Source organism: Falco cherrug, chromosome 17 (assembly GCF_023634085.1).
Source record: "Falco cherrug isolate bFalChe1 chromosome 17, bFalChe1.pri, whole genome shotgun sequence".
Taxonomy (NCBI): Eukaryota; Metazoa; Chordata; class Aves; order Falconiformes; family Falconidae; genus Falco; species Falco cherrug.
Window position 1 is genome coordinate 6,021,775 of NC_073713.1, and position 18,251 is coordinate 6,040,025.

At 45.0% G+C, this 18,251-nt stretch overlaps 1 protein-coding gene across 1 annotated transcript in view; it reads left to right on the top strand.

The window, feature by feature from the left end:
• The window catches only part of PKNOX2 (PBX/knotted 1 homeobox 2), a 90,149-nt gene extending 71,898 nt beyond the window's left edge, over positions 1–18,251 (top strand). The window contains exons 6-13 of the mRNA XM_055728685.1: positions 987–1,158; positions 4,423–4,606; positions 10,965–11,102; positions 11,194–11,291; positions 13,286–13,405; positions 15,180–15,256; positions 15,638–15,816; positions 16,575–18,251. Of these exons, the coding sequence (XP_055584660.1) occupies positions 987–1,158; positions 4,423–4,606; positions 10,965–11,102; positions 11,194–11,291; positions 13,286–13,405; positions 15,180–15,256; positions 15,638–15,816; positions 16,575–16,822 (1,216 nt within the window). The 3' untranslated portion in view covers positions 16,823–18,251. The remainder of the gene's footprint in view (positions 1–986; positions 1,159–4,422; positions 4,607–10,964; positions 11,103–11,193; positions 11,292–13,285; positions 13,406–15,179; positions 15,257–15,637; positions 15,817–16,574) is intronic.

Sequence of the window (18,251 nt, forward strand, 5' to 3'; positions counted from 1 at the left end):
TGCAAATGAAGACTTAGCCGAGGGGTTTAACCCCTTCGCCTGGCTCCGGCTTAGAAAAGACTGGCGGGAAGTGGTTCGTAATCATCTTTTGGACCATCTTTTGGAGATAAAACGGTGGAGCAAATCCCATTGCGCTGGGATAATGGGGGTGCTGGGGGGGACCATCCCTGGAGCAGAATTTTGCATGCCTCCCCTGAAAGACTCCATAAATTCTTTTTTTTTTTTAAATTTGCACAGCTGGAGAGGCTCAGTGAGGGTTGCAGTGCCTCGTGGCCTTCATCCCCTTCTTCTCCACGTGCTTTGGTGTTGTGTGTATATTGGCATTTTATATTGCATCAATTTAGCATCGTCAGAGCAAATTGTGGATTTGCAAGAATCACGAGCCTGTTTTTGAATCCGTAGAGTGAACTGTGGATTTGCAAGAATTGCAAATCTTTGTTTTCCAAGAATCATCCTGTGTAAGAAAGAAGTGGGGTTTGACCTGTCTTCATGGACAGACATGGATGTGCTTGATGGGACCTCTCAGTGGAGGAGAAACCCACAGCAAGATCCGTCCATAGGATGCTGCGGGCACGCAGAAATACCAGCTCACCTCCTTCTGGCATCTCCAACCAAGAGAGATGAGTGGGTGCTGGAGTCGATCCCCAACATGCAAAGCCACCAGGATAGCAGATGCCTCCAAGACAGCCGCCCCAAAGCCCATGGCAAAACATTTGGGAATGCCGGCTTTGGTGCAAGGGTGGAAAGCACCAAGATGTTGGGAGAGGTCATTGCCTGGGGGAGAAGATGGTGAATTTTGCAATTTTTAACCTTTTTTTGTTGTTGGGGAAGGTCTGGAGGGAGCGCTTCCAGCATTGGCTTGGAAGTGAGGTTTGCACCACCAGGCTCTTGCAAGCTGGGAGGGAATGGATGGATGGTGTGGGGTGGAAATGGACATGGGACCTAAACCAGTGTGCGTGATGGGGGGTCTCCTTTGTCCTCTGCAGACACCCGCTGTTCCCGCTGCTGACTCTGCTCTTTGAGAAGTGCGAGCAGGCGACGCAGGGCTCTGAGTGCATCACCTCGGCCAGCTTTGACGTCGACATAGAGAACTTTGTTCACCAGCAGGAGCAGGAGCACAAGCCCTTCTTCAGCGATGACCCTGAGCTGGACAACCTGGTAGAGGCAGCTGGGGCTTGGCAGATGGTTTTTGGGGGACAGGGAGAAGGTAGGGGGTGAGGAACAAACTATGAAGATCTACCACCCTGGGCAACCTCTTTGGGCTCCATTTGTAGTGTTGGCCATCTTGGCAATGTTCTCTGTAGACCTTGTGAGACCTTCTCTGGGACCTTTTCCATAGATCCCCTGGGAGAACAGACCCCTGCCCATTTTTTTGCTTCGTTTCCCACACAAATGCCCTGGGGTCAGCGTGTTTGCTGGAAGCAGTGGAGCCCAGTGGCTGGTTTGTGCACCAGAACTTGCAGTCTCTGCAGGAATTACTGCTCTTCGGTGCAACATGCAATAGCATCTGTGTCCTTGGCTGGCACCATCTTGTTCCAAGTGTGATGGCCAGCTCTTGTCCTAGAAACAAGACAAAATAAGAGCTTTTTCCAAAAAGGGTGATGCATAGCAATGATTTAGGACACTTTGGATTGTTTTTGGTGGCTTCCCTGTCATAGAAACCCAAGTTTCCTACTGTACCCATTGCTGCTGCAAGGTGCTTGGGATGGAGCTTTTCTCTTGTGGGGACCTCAGGAAACATCCCCAAATCCCATTATTTTGTCCAGAAAGACTCCACAGGTGGTCTCCATGGCAAACATGTGGGTCGACAGGTCATTGGCACCATCCTGGCATGCCCACAAAGCAAATCTTTAGGGTCAAAAGAAGTAATTGGCAATTTTGCCCACCTCTGATGATGCAAAGTGCAAAACACCTTCCCCACTGGTTGGCATGTCCCCTGGGATGTGGAGCAGAGGGATTTCCATCCCAGAAATGAAGCAGCACCAGGCAGTTCACAGGCAGCTTTCTCCAAGTATGACAGATCTCAAGGTGGTCACGTTCGATGACCTATCACGAAGGGAAGAAGCACAAGCAATGCACGTCCACGTGCAAAAGCTACCACTTCCCTAGAAAAGCAAGAGACAGTTTCAAGATGGAGTAAAATCCTGCGGGTTTTTTGTGCCTGATATCAGCTCGTGGAAGAGAGTTTCGCAACATCTCTAAATCAAGAGTGGCTTGGCAGTCTGTGGAGAGCCCTGCAAAAAAAATTCCAGGCTGTGCAAAGCCCTGTTTGGAGATTTCTAAACCCGTTTTGCAGTGTAGCCAGAAACAGCCATCGCTCCGGGATGAGCAACCACGAAAAGCAATGTTTTGGGTTATTTCAGTTTGGGGACTGAACATGCATCCAATGTTGAGGTGCACCAAAAAAAAACCCCATCGCATTAAATTACCTAAAAATGGGCGCAGTGATGTAGCAAGAAGAGAGAGACGGAACCAGCCGAAGCTGGTTTATTTAAAAATAAAAAGATATAAAATTTTGAGGGAGGAGAACCTATCCCTACATGTATCAAGGTGAAACATCTCCAGGAAATGGTCAGTGTAGGACGTGTGTCCACAGAGGCTATTTTAACTCAGTTTTTTGTTGGTTTCTTAAAAAACCCCACACCAATAATGTTTTAGGGGCATGTTTTGGAGCAACTTGTGCTGCCAAGGTGAGATTTGACCACGGGCAGTTGTATTGACCCCATGTATGACCTTGCAGCACTGGATATATTCATCTTCATACATATATCTATGTGTGTGTGTGTATTTTTGCCCTATTTCTAAGACATATCTGCATGTATATATTCCATCCAATTCCCAGACCTTCTCCAAAAGCCATCCAAATCACTCGATGTGGTTGGTTTCCATCAAGACAGAGGAGATGGTTAACGTGATGATGAAGGAGGACTCTTCCTATTGGTGGGAAGCGCCAACCAGAGGGAATTTTGGATGAAAAACTCTTGCAGTGCTCAAAACTCAGCACTTATTTCAACCTGTTCCCGAGCTGACACTTTTTCCCTGTTGACATTGTCCCTTTTTTTTTTTTTTTGATTATTTTTTTGCATGTTTTCTTTTTGTAACGCCGTCAGTTCCCTGGAAATCAGTGATGGCAAAGCAGGGATGAAAAGGCCAGCGGCATTAGCTATCATTAGAATAAGAGTCATGTATTCCTCACCGCCGAGATGCACATAATTAGAAATTAGAAAAAGGTCAGATCTCACCATTATCAACTCAATCAGCTGCCGAGTGCCACACAGTCAATTAATTCAGCATCTGTATTTTTTACAACCCCGCGCACGTACGCCGTCCGACTGTAACTCTTTATCCGGACAGATATACGACGCAGCGGAGCAGGGACATAAAATGAGACCCTAAGCAAATGAGCTGAGATAATTGAGAGATTTATTTTTTATACATATATGTGTCAGGTCTTCTTGCCTTTGCCCTTGAATATTGACTTTCATGGCCGTTGAGCCCTGGGAGGATGCGGAGAGCCAGGGCGCGATGCCTCTACCTTGCACTTTGCCTGTGCCAACTGGGAAGGAGGACAAGAAAGTGGGGAAAAAAAGCCCAAAAAGGCCAAAAAAATTTTTTTCAAAAGGATTTTTCCAGCCACAACCCCTCATCGCCGTCGTTTGCCAACCAAAAATTCACTTTCTCTGTCGTGGAGCCACCACCTGAGTTTGGCCCTGGATTTTTCGGGATGCTTCCCAACCGTGACGACTCGCAGTTTGTAAAGATGACCACTAAAATTTGCAAGTTAAAAACACCCTTTGAAATGCAAAGACGCTTTGTTACATAAAACCAGATTTATTGCCCCAGAGTGAATAGCTGAAATTTTATATATTATGCAAGATTTCAAACAGCGGCTGTAAAACTTAAGGTTTCAGCTTGGCGAGAGGAATGTTTTATGTGTAAATTTTTTAACGTTTATGGGGTACGTTTTAATGAGGCCCAGGCTTTGCACTGGCAACAGCTCACGGCAGAGCTGCAGCCCTGTAATCTTGTTAGAAGAAGTGGTCTCCAGAGAATAACCAAACACTTCTCGACATCCAGGGCTTTGGCTCGGAATTTTTTTTTGGGCACGGGGAGCAATTCCCTTGAAGGCGATGGGGAATTTTGTGATTTTTTTACCTCTTGGTGTTTCAGAGGAATGATTGATGGGGAAGGAAAAGAAATGCAGAGGTGCAGAGGGATGGGTTCTGGGATGGGGTTGGGGCAAGAATATTGATTTTTTTTGGCTTTTGTTGGTGTGTTGAGCAAGGAAATGCATTGAATTCTACCGCAGGGATCGTTTCCAGGTTAGATTTTGGGTAAGAATATTGATTTTTGGGTGGGTTTTTTTCGGATGAGTCGAGGAAAAAGAGTATTTTAACTTTGCCATTGTGTGCTCTTGCACAGATGGTGAAGGCGATCCAGGTGCTGCGCATCCACCTTCTGGAGCTGGAGAAGGTCAACGAGTTGTGCAAGGACTTTTGCAACCGCTACATCACCTGCCTCAAAACCAAGATGCACAGTGACAACCTACTCAGGAACGACCTGGGGGGGCCCTACTCCCCCAACCCCTCCTCCATTAGCCTCCACCCCCCAGGTAACACCTTAAAAATGCCTTAAAACTCACCACTGTTGCATGTTGGCCAATGGATGAGTTGGGTCAACAAGGCTTGAGGGTCTGTAACTCTTGTGGAAATTCATCAAAAGCCTCCCCAGTTGAGGAAAATAACTTTAAAACAACCTGTATCTTGTTCGTGCGGTGCAGTAAGTGGTGCTGCAACAATCGTTTGGCTTTTTTTAAAATTTTTTTTCATGGGTTTGGCAGAGCTACAGCCCCAATGTTTTGTGTCTCTCCAAAAGGGAGAGGTGAGGAATTCTCCCAAAGTCTTACGTTGCAGCAGTGAAATGTGGGGGGGAGGAATTTCAGAAGCCGTGCAAGTGCGTGGGAAAATGGGCAGGAAATTTGCATTTTTTTCATGAAAAAAATACTATTTGTTGGCAGGAGGGACAGAAACACCGTGATTTTCTTTACTACTTCCTCTCTCCCCGTTCTTTTCTTCATTTCAAAGCAGCTCAACAGATTTTTGGGTCTCGGATAACCCTTTTTGGCTTCACAGCACCTTTTTTTGCCCTGACACATCTTGCAGTTCTTCCCCAGCATGATCGACATTCCCACCTTGGTTTATTTTTTTTTCATGATTTGGATTTTAGCTAGGAGAAGACGACATTTGGTGCCTCAAGCATAGTGGGAAAGTACAAGGAGATGCCCAAGAATTGTAGAAATACCAGCTGGAGTGGCCAACCCAAGCTGCATCTTGGTGGCTTTTGGGGCAGATTTAATAATATTTGGGAAAAAAGTTGCCCATGGGTTGGAGTTTTCCTGTGCATTTACAGTGCAGGGAATAAATGTTGGCTGGTTGCATCCCAGAAAACTTCCTTGATGCAATATTGTGTGTCCCTTGGGGATTTCTCTCTCTCTCAGATGCTCTGGGTTTTTGGTGGGGGGAAATGAAATTTGGGGTTGCACGATCCCACCAGAAATAACTCCAGCCAACCTGAAATAACCCAAGGAGCTCTTGGGGTTCCCTCACAAAAGGATGCAGGTGGTGGTGGCTTTTTAGGGCTATTCAGGGCAGTTTTAGAGTGGTGGAAGGGAAAAGAATTGTCATTTTTGGCAGCTTGGCTCCAAGTGTTGCAGAGTTTGAAGCTCCCAACATGATGCTTGTGGCATAGGGAGGGAAAAGCCACCCCCCCCAAGTTTTATTTCTTGTTTGGGTTTCCTGAAAGCACCAAACCACTTAATAATTGATCTAAAACCCCCCATCCTCTCTCTATTTTCTAATAATCTCTAGAAATGGACTTATTATCCCTTCGCTGCTTTATGGTAGCATTCCTTATGATCAAAATTAGCAAGACACTTGCATAAAAGAGAACAATAATTGCTCAACGAGCATCTCGTTTGTAATTTATTAGTTTCTATTATTGTGCGTCACCATGGCAACAGCTCGCATCCCGGGTGATGAGAGAGATGTTAGATATGAGCCGACGAAGCTCCCGGTCCCAGCAAATGGAGATGCATGGTTTTTATCAGTAATTTTCATGAAAATAATAAGTGAGGGAGTTAATGAGATGGAAAGCCGTCCTGTGGCTATTGTGATTTTTTTCCCCCTCTTTTCCTTTTTTTTTTTTTTTTTTTTTTTTTTTTTAAAGTGTTGATCTAATTAGAATGCATCGGTCAGGAAAAGTAATGAGGATTTAGTGCCTCACAAAGAGGTGGGGATCGTATCAGAAAATTAGCACAAGTCTTTGGAAAATAATCAAGCCCATGGAGAGGCTCCGAGTGCCTCTGATTCCTGCAAACCCGGAGCTGCCGATGTTTCCCTTCCGGGCAAGACTTGAAAGTTGAATAATTCAAGTGAGGATTTGGAGGCAGTTGCTACATGAATGGGAACGTGCCCAGGAAAGACCCAACTGGAGGGGAAACGCTTCCTCGACAACGAGGGGATTTCAGCAGGCAATGGGAGCCAAACTGCTCATGGTGATAGACCAGGAGCCACCATCTCATCTGGCCTTTGGATGCCAATGACACACCAGGGACGACACAATGTCAAATTTTTGTCTAATTATCCAACTAAGCAATGTCAAGTGCCCGAGTGCTTCAACTTACTGAGTATACTTGAGTTTTTCATGGATGAAGCTTGAAAAAAACAAAGGGTGGAAATACTCTGTATCCATCAGCTTGAGTTTTAAGGGCTGGTGATGCTCTGGAGAACTGAAGAATCACGGGATCGCTGTTTAAAAACTGGCAAGTGGGAAGATTTTGCTGATTATTGTCCTGTTAAACTCATGCTGAGAGCAGGTAAAACAGCAAAGGAGCCACTAATTTCGGATTTTATTTTTTTTTATATCTACGTCATGGAAATGTGATTAATACCAGTGAACAAGATTTCTCAGAAAATAGGTTTTCTCAGGGTATGAGAGGGGAGTCAATCGTTTTGCAAGGAGATACACCAGCTTGGTCATGCAAGTAAAATATTTAATTTTTTTGCCAAATATTTCCCCGTGGGACAGCCTACTCAAAAAATTATGGATGCACAATAACAAGGACATCGACCAAAACAGAGAAAACAATGCCTGGACCTGTCAAAATATCACTGTGGGAGAAGCGTGGTTGGATTTCCCTGTTGTTTCTAAAAAGGATGGCCTGTGGCTTGGCGTTATTTGTGCCTTGTAAGATGAGAAATGCAAGAATTTCTGGAAATGCAAAAATGCCTGGAGGTGATGGAAAGATGAGAGAGCACCCAAACAGATGTTTTGACTGTTGCTGAAATCTTCCCATGTCGCTAAGTCTAGAGATGACTCCTGGTGTTGGCCAAGTTTGGGTGAAACATTGGGTTTTATCCTGTGCGATGAGCCGGTCCCGAACCTTCATTGCCTCGTTGACATCTTTCTGCCCCGCTTTCTCCATCGCTTTCTCATTTTGGGTTTCGTCTGGTTTTGTGGAGAAGTTTTAGCCTCTTTGGCCAGCTCATCCACTGAGCGATTCCCCTTCTTCCATTTTTCTTGGTGTTTTTTCACTTGGCTTCATTCCTCTCCCTTGAGTCCTCGTTGGACCCTTGTTAACTCCCTTTAATGAATATTTTCCAGTTTTTTCAGGCAGGGATGGGAGAGTGGCAGTGCTTGTTGCATGGCGGGGGAAGCCAATTTAAACCAGTGTTTAAAGTGGATCAGTTCAACTTTCCCTTGACATCAACGTGGTCCTCACTGCTCTCTGGTTGACTTGCAAGACAAAGCCCATTGCAAAGCCGGTCACACTGGGAACCACAGCACTGCCAGGGACCTTTAAATTGGATTAAATCTTGCATTTTTCAGCTCTCATTTCAAGGGAGAACTGCAGCAGATGGGCAGTGGGCATTTTCAAACTGAGCGTTTTCAGGACAGAGTTTCATCTTCTTGAATTCCTTCAGTCTTGCTGGTGGTTGGAAACTCATGGTTGGGTTGGCCTGACTTGATGCAGTACTGGTCTGTGTAGATTTTAATGTGTCCAAGTTTGCCCTGGGGACAAGCTTGCACTTCTCTGTTACTGAAAGCCAACCTTTTTCTTATCTCCATCCATCCACCCACCCCCGAAGGAGCCTTTTGATTCTTCTCACATGAGTTTGAGTTTGGCCAGCTCTTCCTCGGCCACCTCACGGGTTTCCTTTTTCTCCAGCTAACCCTCATTTTCCCCAGCTTTACTTGAGCGCAAAGAAATTTCACCAAGTTAGGATGAGATGGAAATTTTTGTGCCTGTATGCCACTCAAAAATAAATTGCTGTTTCATAAAACCCAAGGGGACGAACATCAGCTGGATTAGCGGCTGAATTTTAGCACTTATTTACACTTGGGCACATGGTCTTTGACACTTGCTTTATTGTAAGAAGGGTTTTGTTGTGCAACACAATATGTACCAGGTCTTTTTCTTCATTAAAGTGACTTTTAATTCAGAGAAATCGCCTTTTGCCATAGAGCTGTGGGAGGTCAGTGCTGAGATGTGGATCTGCAGAGACACCTAGTGATGCAGTTTTTTACACTCAGGTTTCAGAATTGCCAGAAACATTTCGATTTCTTTGAAGTCCTAAAATATAAAATATTTTCCACTGCAGCAAAATCACGAGCGTAATATAATTTGGCTGACATTTGCGATCCAAGGCAATTAGTATGTAAAATATATTTTTAAAATCTTCTTGGAGACACCTATATTTATTTTAAGGCAGAACCATCACGTCCATTGGGTACCCTTGGTTTCACAGTGCTGTTGCCGAAGCAGCAGCAATTTCTTTCATATTTTTTTCTAATAATTACTAATAATCTGGCTTTTTGGACACCACTTAACTGGTGTTTCAGGACAGTTTTCCTCTAATTTCCAAAAAAATGTGGATTTTGCCACCAAAAAATGCTGTTGAAAATGGCTTTGACTGGTATATATTGGGGAAACGGCAGTTTCTTGTCCCATATTCCAATACCCCACATTCCTTCTTCCCAATGCACTTCCAAAAGTGGTCTCCTGGATGCCCTTCTTTTGGAGGAATCATGGAAAAACAAGGCAGGAGAGAGAAGCTGGAAGTCTTCAGGCTGGTCCAAATCTCTGGTTGCCCCTGGCTGTATCTGGCTGCTTTTTGAGGTTCTCCAAGGACCACGTTTGGGTTTATATGAATATTTCCACCGTGTTTGTTAGCCAGATGTTTAGCAAAAGCCAAGTCCAAGTGCATGCAAAAGCAACTTGATTTTTTTGCTTTCTGTCTGCTAAGAAATCCTCATTTTTCAAAATGAAAACCATTTCCCCCAAAAGGCTGGAGATAGGGAAGGGATATATAAAAAAAAAAGTATGAGTATTTTACAGTCATATTCACTTTTTTTTTTAACGTAGCTATGAAAAGAAATGTCTGGGAGGCGAAGCAAAAATTCACAGCAATTATAGCAAAATTTCCAGATAAATAATATTCAGATCACCAGTGGAGAGGACAAAAATAACACGTGGCAGAGGCGTCAGCTGCAACGTTTTGTGCTCAGCATCGCGGGTGGGAAAAATTCAACGAGGAATTTTAATAGCAAAAGCACGCAGGGAAATCAGAGTTTATTCAGAACCAGGCACAGGCAAATCGGTGGTGGCTGATAGTTAAAAAAAAAAAAAAAAGGAAAAGGAAAAAAAAAAAAGACCAAAAATTACATTTGCCCCCCCCAGCAATGAGAAATGCATTGATATGGACACAAGGGTTCCCTGACTCCCCGCTGAACGATGCATCCACATCATCTCTTGATATATAAATGATTGATTTCTATGTTCAAATTACTCTCTCTGTAGTTTTATTGCAAGGAAAAGAGGAGCTATGGCTTTCTCCACCCTGACCCCCTTGCAGGGTCACCCTTTCCAGTGTTGTTGCATGGTGATAGTCCACAGAAATTCTCTTTTCTTAAACCAAGTAAGAGCTTTTTTGAGGAAATGCATCAAAATTAAGAGAAATCTAATCGAGAGGTGAAAAAAGCCCCTTGTTGACATTTTGTTCAACAGTTGAGAACCAGCTGGATACCAGGGAAGTGACGCAGAATGGGAAGATGGAGAGAAAAGGGGGGAAAATATTTTTTATTGCAAGAAACAAGTGCAGGTTTATTTCCATTACAGCTGGGCGAATTAGAGATGCATCGTTATCTTGGGCTTATTTTGAAATGACAATTTTATAAATATTATTTGCAAAATCCTGCCCATCTGGGAGGTTGCGGTACATCGCCCTGTATTCCCCCATATCCTCAGTTGTGGCACCCTTCCCTTCCCAAAATGTTGCATTAATACTCAAATAATCCTTCAATCTGAGCTTTTTCCAATTCCAATTGCGTGCAAGAGCTGCTTCGGAGCCGGGGGTGATAATAAGATTACAGCTTTTGGCTAAAAAAGTGCCCAGTTTTGCAAGAAGTTAGCATCAAACTGCAAGGAATGATATCAAATGGGGTGATATTATTATTAATTTCATCATTTTACTATTATTCTAGTAAGACGAAACCGTGGTGCTTGCTGTGGCTTTTAGCAAATGCTGCATCATCCAGTTCCAGTAGAAGCACCAAAAAAATAGAAATTTATGGAAAGAAGAAGAAGACTGAAGAAATTCTGTCTTGTCTGTTGTGCTCTTTTTCCCCCACCTTTTTTCCTGATGGGAAATAGTGGCTGCACAGAGAGGATGAGTTTGGGGAAGATGCTAAGTGGGAACTTTGCAAAGCGCAAATCCTTATTTTTCCATCTTTTATTTTTTTTGCCATTGTGATGAACTGAAAAATCCCTTTTTCTGCATTTTTGCCTGTTGAACCACCTAGGGGGAAAAAAAAGGGTGAATTTATCGGAGGGGGAAAATCACACCCTTGCACGTCCCCTCTGCGTGCGAAATTTCAAGGGGGTAATTTTTTTATTTTTTTTTTCTCTCAGGAGATGCTGCAGAGCTCCCCCGCGGCGCTGCCGCCCGCCTCCAACCCACCGCCGGGCATCGTCGTGCCGGCGGCCGCGCTGCCACCAGGCAACTTGGCCATGAGCGCCAGCAGCGGCTCGCCCGCCGTGCCAGGTAGGGACCGCAGCGGGGCCGGCGCAGGAGCGGTGTGGGAATCGGGGGGGGGGGGGAGGTTGCCACCCCCCATGAGCATCTTTTTCCATAGGTGGAGCCTTGTACCAGCCCGTGACCATGGTCACGTCGCAAGGGCAGGTCCTCGCCCAAGCCATCGCCCCCGGCGCCCTACAGATCCCCAATGCCCAGGTGAGACCGTCCCGCCTCACGCTGCCGTTTGTCGCGATGTTTTGCGCGGCTGCAGCCAGCAAAACCTGTCATTTCGCCATAAATTCAACCCTTGGAGTATCCTAAATTTTTAATTAGCAAGAAAAGTTGATTAAATCCATCTGCCAGGTGCCTTTGGGGTACCTAGCGAATTATAGCAACAACCTAAGAAATTGCAGCAATGCTTGTATTATCGATATCTTACGTGGTATTATAATATATACATTATACACAGCGTATAATTATTGTATTATATTATTTATAGTATATTATACCATAATGTATTATATTATGCCATATTACATTCTATTCTGTTCTGTTCTATTCCATTCCATTCCATTCCATTCCATTCTATTCTATTCTGTTCTATTCTTATTCTATTCTATGCTATTCTAATTCTATTCTAATTCTAATTCTAATTCTAATTCTAATTCTAATTCTAATTCTAATTCTATTCTTATTCAATTCTATTCTAATTCTAATTCTATTCTAATTCTAATTCTATTCTATTCTAACTCTAATTCCATTCTATTCTAATTCTAATTCTATTCTATTCTAACTCTAATTCCATTCTATTCTAATTCTATTCCAATGCTATTCTAATTCTATTCTATATATTATTGCTGTTATATTATGGGTCTGGGATCACTGGCGTTCCCGGTCCAGTATAGCAATCACAGTGCTCAGGGGAAAGGCTCATTTTTTTTCATTGCTTTATGGATTTTGGGGTATTTTTTAGCCTTTTGCTCCTTTTTTCATTCCTTTATTTTGTCATTGCAGTTGACTATGAGGGGTTTCCCTGCGTGGCTGCATTTTTGCAATAAGGAGACAATTTGGGGTAGAAATGGATTTATAAGCACAACTTGCTACCCCTGTTGAGTGCGTTGCCTGTGGTCTCTTACAAACCCCCATTTGCCCAGAATTTGGGCAAAAAAACACTGATTTCTGCTTACGCTGCATATCAGCAAAAATCCTCCCATGCAAATTTTTTTCTGAAATGCCCCAATTTAATTGCAGAAGCATCTTAAACAAAACAAAAACTTAAAATGGCATTTTGGAAATGCGTGGCACCTCCCTAGCAATTTTATTGCCTGTGTGATGCTTTTTAAAATTTCTTTCTTTAATATCTCTTTGTCACGGGCTTAAATCTCTTGCAGCAAAACCCTGCGTGGTGGGAAAAACACGCTCGCAGGGAATATCAGGGCAGGGAGAGAGCCCTGGACAAGCACCTCCGGATGCTCTTCCCGTGCCGCCGGCATGATTTATTCAGCCGGAGCCCAGGGGAATCACAGGGACCTGCTGGCCTGATGTTTAATTCATCCAGAAGTGTTTTGATGAAGAGCTGGGGAAAAAAAAATATTAAAAAAAATCCCTTTTTAACTCAAGCGCTGAGATTTCTGCTCAGCTCCTGCATCCTCATTAAAACTTCTCTTGCAGCAAGATACTTATTTTGGGGGGGGAGGGAAATTTTCGCTCAATGGGCATGTTTCTCCTGGTGGTGGGAATCAGCTGGGTGAGGAATGCAGGTTTGCAAGGGGTTAATGAGTGGGGGCTTTTAACCTCAGGTTGAAAAAGTCATCTTGTTTGGGGGGGGGGGGGGGTTGTTAAGTTGTTTTTTTAACGTGGAAGTGTTTTTAACTGCACATGGAGAAGGGTCTGGCTTCGTCACCACGGTCCCCAACCGTGTCAGTACCATCACAGGGAGAAAAAAGTGCCAGTGCCTTTCACAAAGCAACAAAATGGAGCTATTAAATAGAGATCCTGGGGAGAAATGTGGATTTAATGCAAATTTTTTTGGAAAAATGAGTTTTGGATGCTCCCTACCAGTGTATAGTTTTTGCACCTGCCCCACACCCGTTTAGGGTTGGTTTTGCTCATTTTTGGGGGTGGTTTTGCTCATTTTGGTTTCCTTGTTGGGTTGGTTTTGCCCATCGCTGTTTTCAGCTCATTCCCCCCCTGTTCCTCCACCCTGGCAGGTGAACCTGGATCTCACCTCCCTCCTTGATGGTGAGGACAAGAAGTCCAAGAACAAGCGGGGCGTCCTGCCCAAACATGCCACCAACATCATGCGCTCATGGCTCTTCCAGCATCTCATGGTGAGCATCGCCAGAAAGCTGGGGGGAAAAAAAAGGCAAAAACCCCAGAAACTTAACAAATCAAGGTGGTGGTTTGTCTGAATCTATATTCAGAGGCACCAAGTGGCTTTGCTTTTATTTTGGGAGTATTTTGGGCAGGACCGTTTTCACTGCAGGTGGTAAAAATATTCCTTTAATGCATGAAGAAGCCAAGAAAACTAGAGGGGGACTTCCACAAATTTTTTGCAGATGGATCATAGAGCGTTTTTTTTACAGTTAACAGCTCCTAAATACCCTTTTCTAGCAAGCTGGAGGGTGAAAGCTGCCCTGCAGGTATGGTTGTGGTGCATCAGCCATCAGGTGAAATGCAGAAGCGCAAAATCGCCCCGTTTTTGGGGATGGAGATGTAGGCAGGCAGCGGGAGCGGGGAGGACACGACCGGGATATTTCCATGCAAGGAGACTCCTCTCCCATCAGCAGGGCTGAAAGAAGGGCAGAAAGCTAAAACCCCCTCTCTTTTCCCTGCATAATTTGGCCAAGAAATCACTTTGATCATGGGTTGCAGAGAGTTGCCTGAGGGTCTCCAAGAAGGTGGGAGAACCCCCAAGGTAGCAGCAAGATGGAAAAACACAGCTTCAAGGAGCAACTTGGAAAAAAACATGAGCCAGGACATGGAGCAGCCCCTGGCTGGGAACTTCCCAGCCTTTTTTTTATGGGAAATTTTGGATTTATTGCATTGAGGACAAGAGCATTGCTGTGCTGGGCCATCATCCCAAGGCACATCATGCATCTCCCGTGCTTTTGGAGGGCTGAACTGCAGAGCTGCAAGCAGAAAAAGGATTTAGCAGACCAGAAACCGAGAAGCAATTTTCTGCTGTCTGCCAGGAGAACCCCATGGTCTAAGATTTCCAAAACTCGATCAAAAAACTACCAGAAATTGTTCTTCTACTGGATGGTTGGTTGGACCTCTGCTCTCAGCCTGGTCCTCATGGGCAGCAGATGCTTGGGCTTCCCCATGAGATTTCTCCCTCTGGCATCATACGTGATGTGTTTTTTAACTTAATAGCATTGATGCTCATCATTTTATTGGGTTTGGGGTTTGTAGCACTAGCAGGAGGAAGGAACGCTGGAAATAATATGCCAAAAATGGGGGATATTTTTGCCCAAAAAGTTATTTTTACCACTTTGGCATCCCTGAGGCCCCTGTGGGATGGGACTCTCCGGCGTGCCGTGACTTTGGGGGGTTTCATTAAGGAGATCACACTATTTTGTGGGCACAGCTGGAAAAAAAAAGTCATGTGAATCAACACTGGCGCTGGCTTGGGGCTCAGAAAAATGACACGTGGGGCTGGTTTGATAATAATTTCATTTTTGGGGTTGGACCGAGTGTTGTGGTGCGGTTGGGAGGAGGTTGTTGAGACTTTGAGTGCTGATAGTCTCGCAGGGCAGATGTTTCAGGGTGTTTATTGATGCATCTGACCAGGAGCGTTGCGGGTCACAGCGGGTTTTGAAACCCAAATGCAACCTTTACCAACAACCATTATTAGAAAATCACTGAATAAAAAAAAATAATATATATTTTCCTTCAAGGAAAAGCCTTTGGAAAGCCCTAAAGACACAGGAGAAACCATGACGCTCTCAGATGCTACCCTTCAGCCTTGCATCTTGTAAATGCAAGAAGCCACCAAATTATAAATTAAAAAAGGGAGGAGTTAATTTATTTTTTTTCACCTGGGGCTGCCGTTTTGCACACAGATGTCACTTTGCTGCCCAGTCTCTCTTTTTTTTTTCCTAGCATCCCTACCCCACAGAGGATGAGAAGAGGCAAATTGCGGCTCAAACCAACCTGACCCTCTTGCAAGTCAACAACTGGTGAGCGCATCGGCAGCCCGTGCAGTCGCCTTGCTGGTTTTAGAAATTTTTTCATGCTCCTTCGGTGATATATAATGCTTTTTTGGGAGTGACCCGAGCAGTTAGGGATGATTTCTGGGAGATGGGCTCATGCATTATTTGACGGCGCTCGTGTGCAATGTCTCAGTGCCCTCTCCTGGCAAATCCAATATGCAGCAGCCTCCAACTCGGCTGGAAAAATTAATGCAATGGTGTAACAGACAAATAGGGTAAAAAACCAGCTTTTTGGACCGTGTAGCCGCTTTCGAAAGGGTTTTAGATAGCAGCTCATTGAATTGTTATAATATCTGTTGCTTTAACTCCAACTGGGTGTAATGAATGGTCTCTCTTTTCCCTGGAAAGGTTCATAAACGCCCGGCGGCGCATCTTGCAGCCAATGCTCGACGCCAGCAACCCAGACCCAGCCCCCAAAGCCAAGAAAATCAAATCTCAGCACCGGCCCACCCAGCGGTTCTGGCCCAACTCCATCGCCGCCGGAGTCCTGCAGCAGCAGGGTGGCAATTCGGGGACAAATCCTGACGGTAAGGAAAAACCCCAACAGCCTCTGCCCTTCCTGGATGGGGAGGCGATGCATTAATTCATGGCCTTAATTGATAATTAAGTATTTCTAGAGCCCTTTATACCCCTGTGGGGAAAAAAAACATGCTGAAGAGGCGGCTCATGCAAGAAGGTCCTCCCAGTTGGCCATCACAAGGGTGCTGGTGCTGGGGCACTGGCAGCTTCGTGGCATAGGGACAGCCCTCAAGGATCACCCACTGCGGGGTATCCCGTGGGACATCTCCTGAGGGGGGGGAAGGGGGGCGATGGGGAGAGGAGACAACGTGAAAAAAAGACGGAAGGATGGAGATGAGAGGATAGATGAGACAAGGTGGGAAGAGAGAAGATGAAGGGAGGATGAACAGGGAACAGATGATGGAAAGGAGTGGAGAAGATGAAGGGTTGAAGACAGTAGACATGAGCATGGCCTAGACAAGATCACAAGAGAGAAGGCTGAGAAGAGAAGGTGGAATTAGAAAGAAGATGAAGAGAAGATCTGCCCAACCGATTTGGGCATCTACCTGATCAAAAATGAAGGGGTCCTGTTATTTAATGAAGATACATTAGCTAAAAAAATTAATGCTTGCACCTTGGGGAGCAGTTGGGGCAGGTGGGACACCCTACAGGGTGCTCTGTCTAGGTGCAGCGTTCCACCTGGGTTACTCTGGGTTTATGCACTTTTTTGTCCTTCTCACATTAGCTGGGCAATCCTCATTTCTCTGTTTTTTTTTTTTAATTTCAGGCTCACTCAGCATGGACAACCTGCAGCCCCTCTCATCAGCCACAGCCACCATGGCCATGCAGCAGGCCATGCTGGCAGCCCACGACGACTCCCTCGATGGCACTGAGGAAGAGGAGGAGGATGAGGAGGACGAGGACGAGATGGAGGAGGAGGAAGAAGAGGAGGAAGAGCTGGAGGAAGAGCCTGGTGGCCTCCCAGCAGCACCAGGCACTGACCTCGGCTTGGACCACAGTGACTCGCTGGAATAACTCCTCCTGCACCTCCCCAAATCACTGACAGCACCGGAAACAAAATTCCCCCCAAAATGCCAAAAAAATTGGCAAGAACAGCAACAAAATTGGTGAAAAAGAAGCAAATTGGAGGCATTGGCGGATGCCCCGGCTGCCCACAGGAGCGCGGGGACCACCATGTCGGCACGTGGCAGTGAAGGACACATGTTTACAAGGCACATATTGTGGCCAGATTAATTTTTTTTCAGGTTTTCTTCTTAATTTTCCCTTTTCCCCTTCATTTTTGGTAAGAAAAAGGATTTTTAGGGGAAGCCGTTTTCCCCACGCGATGCTGGGATGCTGTTGGGCGACAGTGGGTTTTCACCGTGGGCCACCACGTCAATCACTTGGATTTCTTGGTGCAAAAAAAACCCAACAAAAAACCAAACTAACAACCAACTGCAACTCCAGGACCTATGCTTTTTGGGGTTTTCCCCCAAAAAGAAAAATATTGGCACGTGGGGGAAAAAAACCCCAACATATCGGCGAGTGCAAATTCTGCTTCAGGTTGGATCTGAGGAGGGTTTGGTGCTCTTGGCCCACCGGATTGCCCAGACCTCCCCGGTGCTGCTGCCGTTTGGTGACTGCGGATGCAACTATCTGGAAAAGGGAGGAAATTCCCCCAAATCCTTTTTAATTTATGTGCTAAAAACCCAATGAATCTGGGAAAAAAAAAAAAAACAACCCACCCCATCCTTGTCCTTAAGGACTGAGACTGGATGCAGCATTGGGGCAGAAGCTGCTGGGAGCGAGAATTTTCTGCAGTGTTTTGGCAACGGGTCAGGCAAAAATGGGGAAAAAATGGGTTTAAAAAAAAAAAAAAAAAGCAGATTTTTCACCCAACATTGAATGGTGACCCCCCCAAGATTCAACCAGGTGGAAGGAAATTCAATAATGTTTCTGGAACGATGGTGTCTCCCTGATGCCGTCCACCCTGGTGGGAAAATGTTGGAGTTTTACCCCAAACAAGCCATGGGGAAGGGCAGCTTTGCCAAAAAAACCCAATGTATTTTGGTTTTTTTTTTTAAATGCTAGCAAAAGGGCAAATCTCACCTTCAAACGTGGTGTGGGGGGAAAGGCAAAAGCAAACCCAGGCGACACAGGGCGAAAATAATAAAGGAATTTTCTTCTGCAGGTTCCACCTGTAAATGCAGGTTTCTGTAAGAAGGATTTTTTTCCCCCCCTTTTTTTTTTTTTTTTTTTGGCGGCTTTTTGCTGGTTTTGTCCTTTTGGTTTTTTGGCTCTTGAAGAGTTGAGACAAAAAAAAAACAAAACAAAAACAAACCACAAAAAGCAGCTGGGGGCAAAAAAACCACCCGAGTGATGCAATGGGCAGAAAAGCCTATTTTTCAATACTGATCTGGCGTGAATGTAATCTGTAATTTCATAAAGGATTCATTGTAATTTA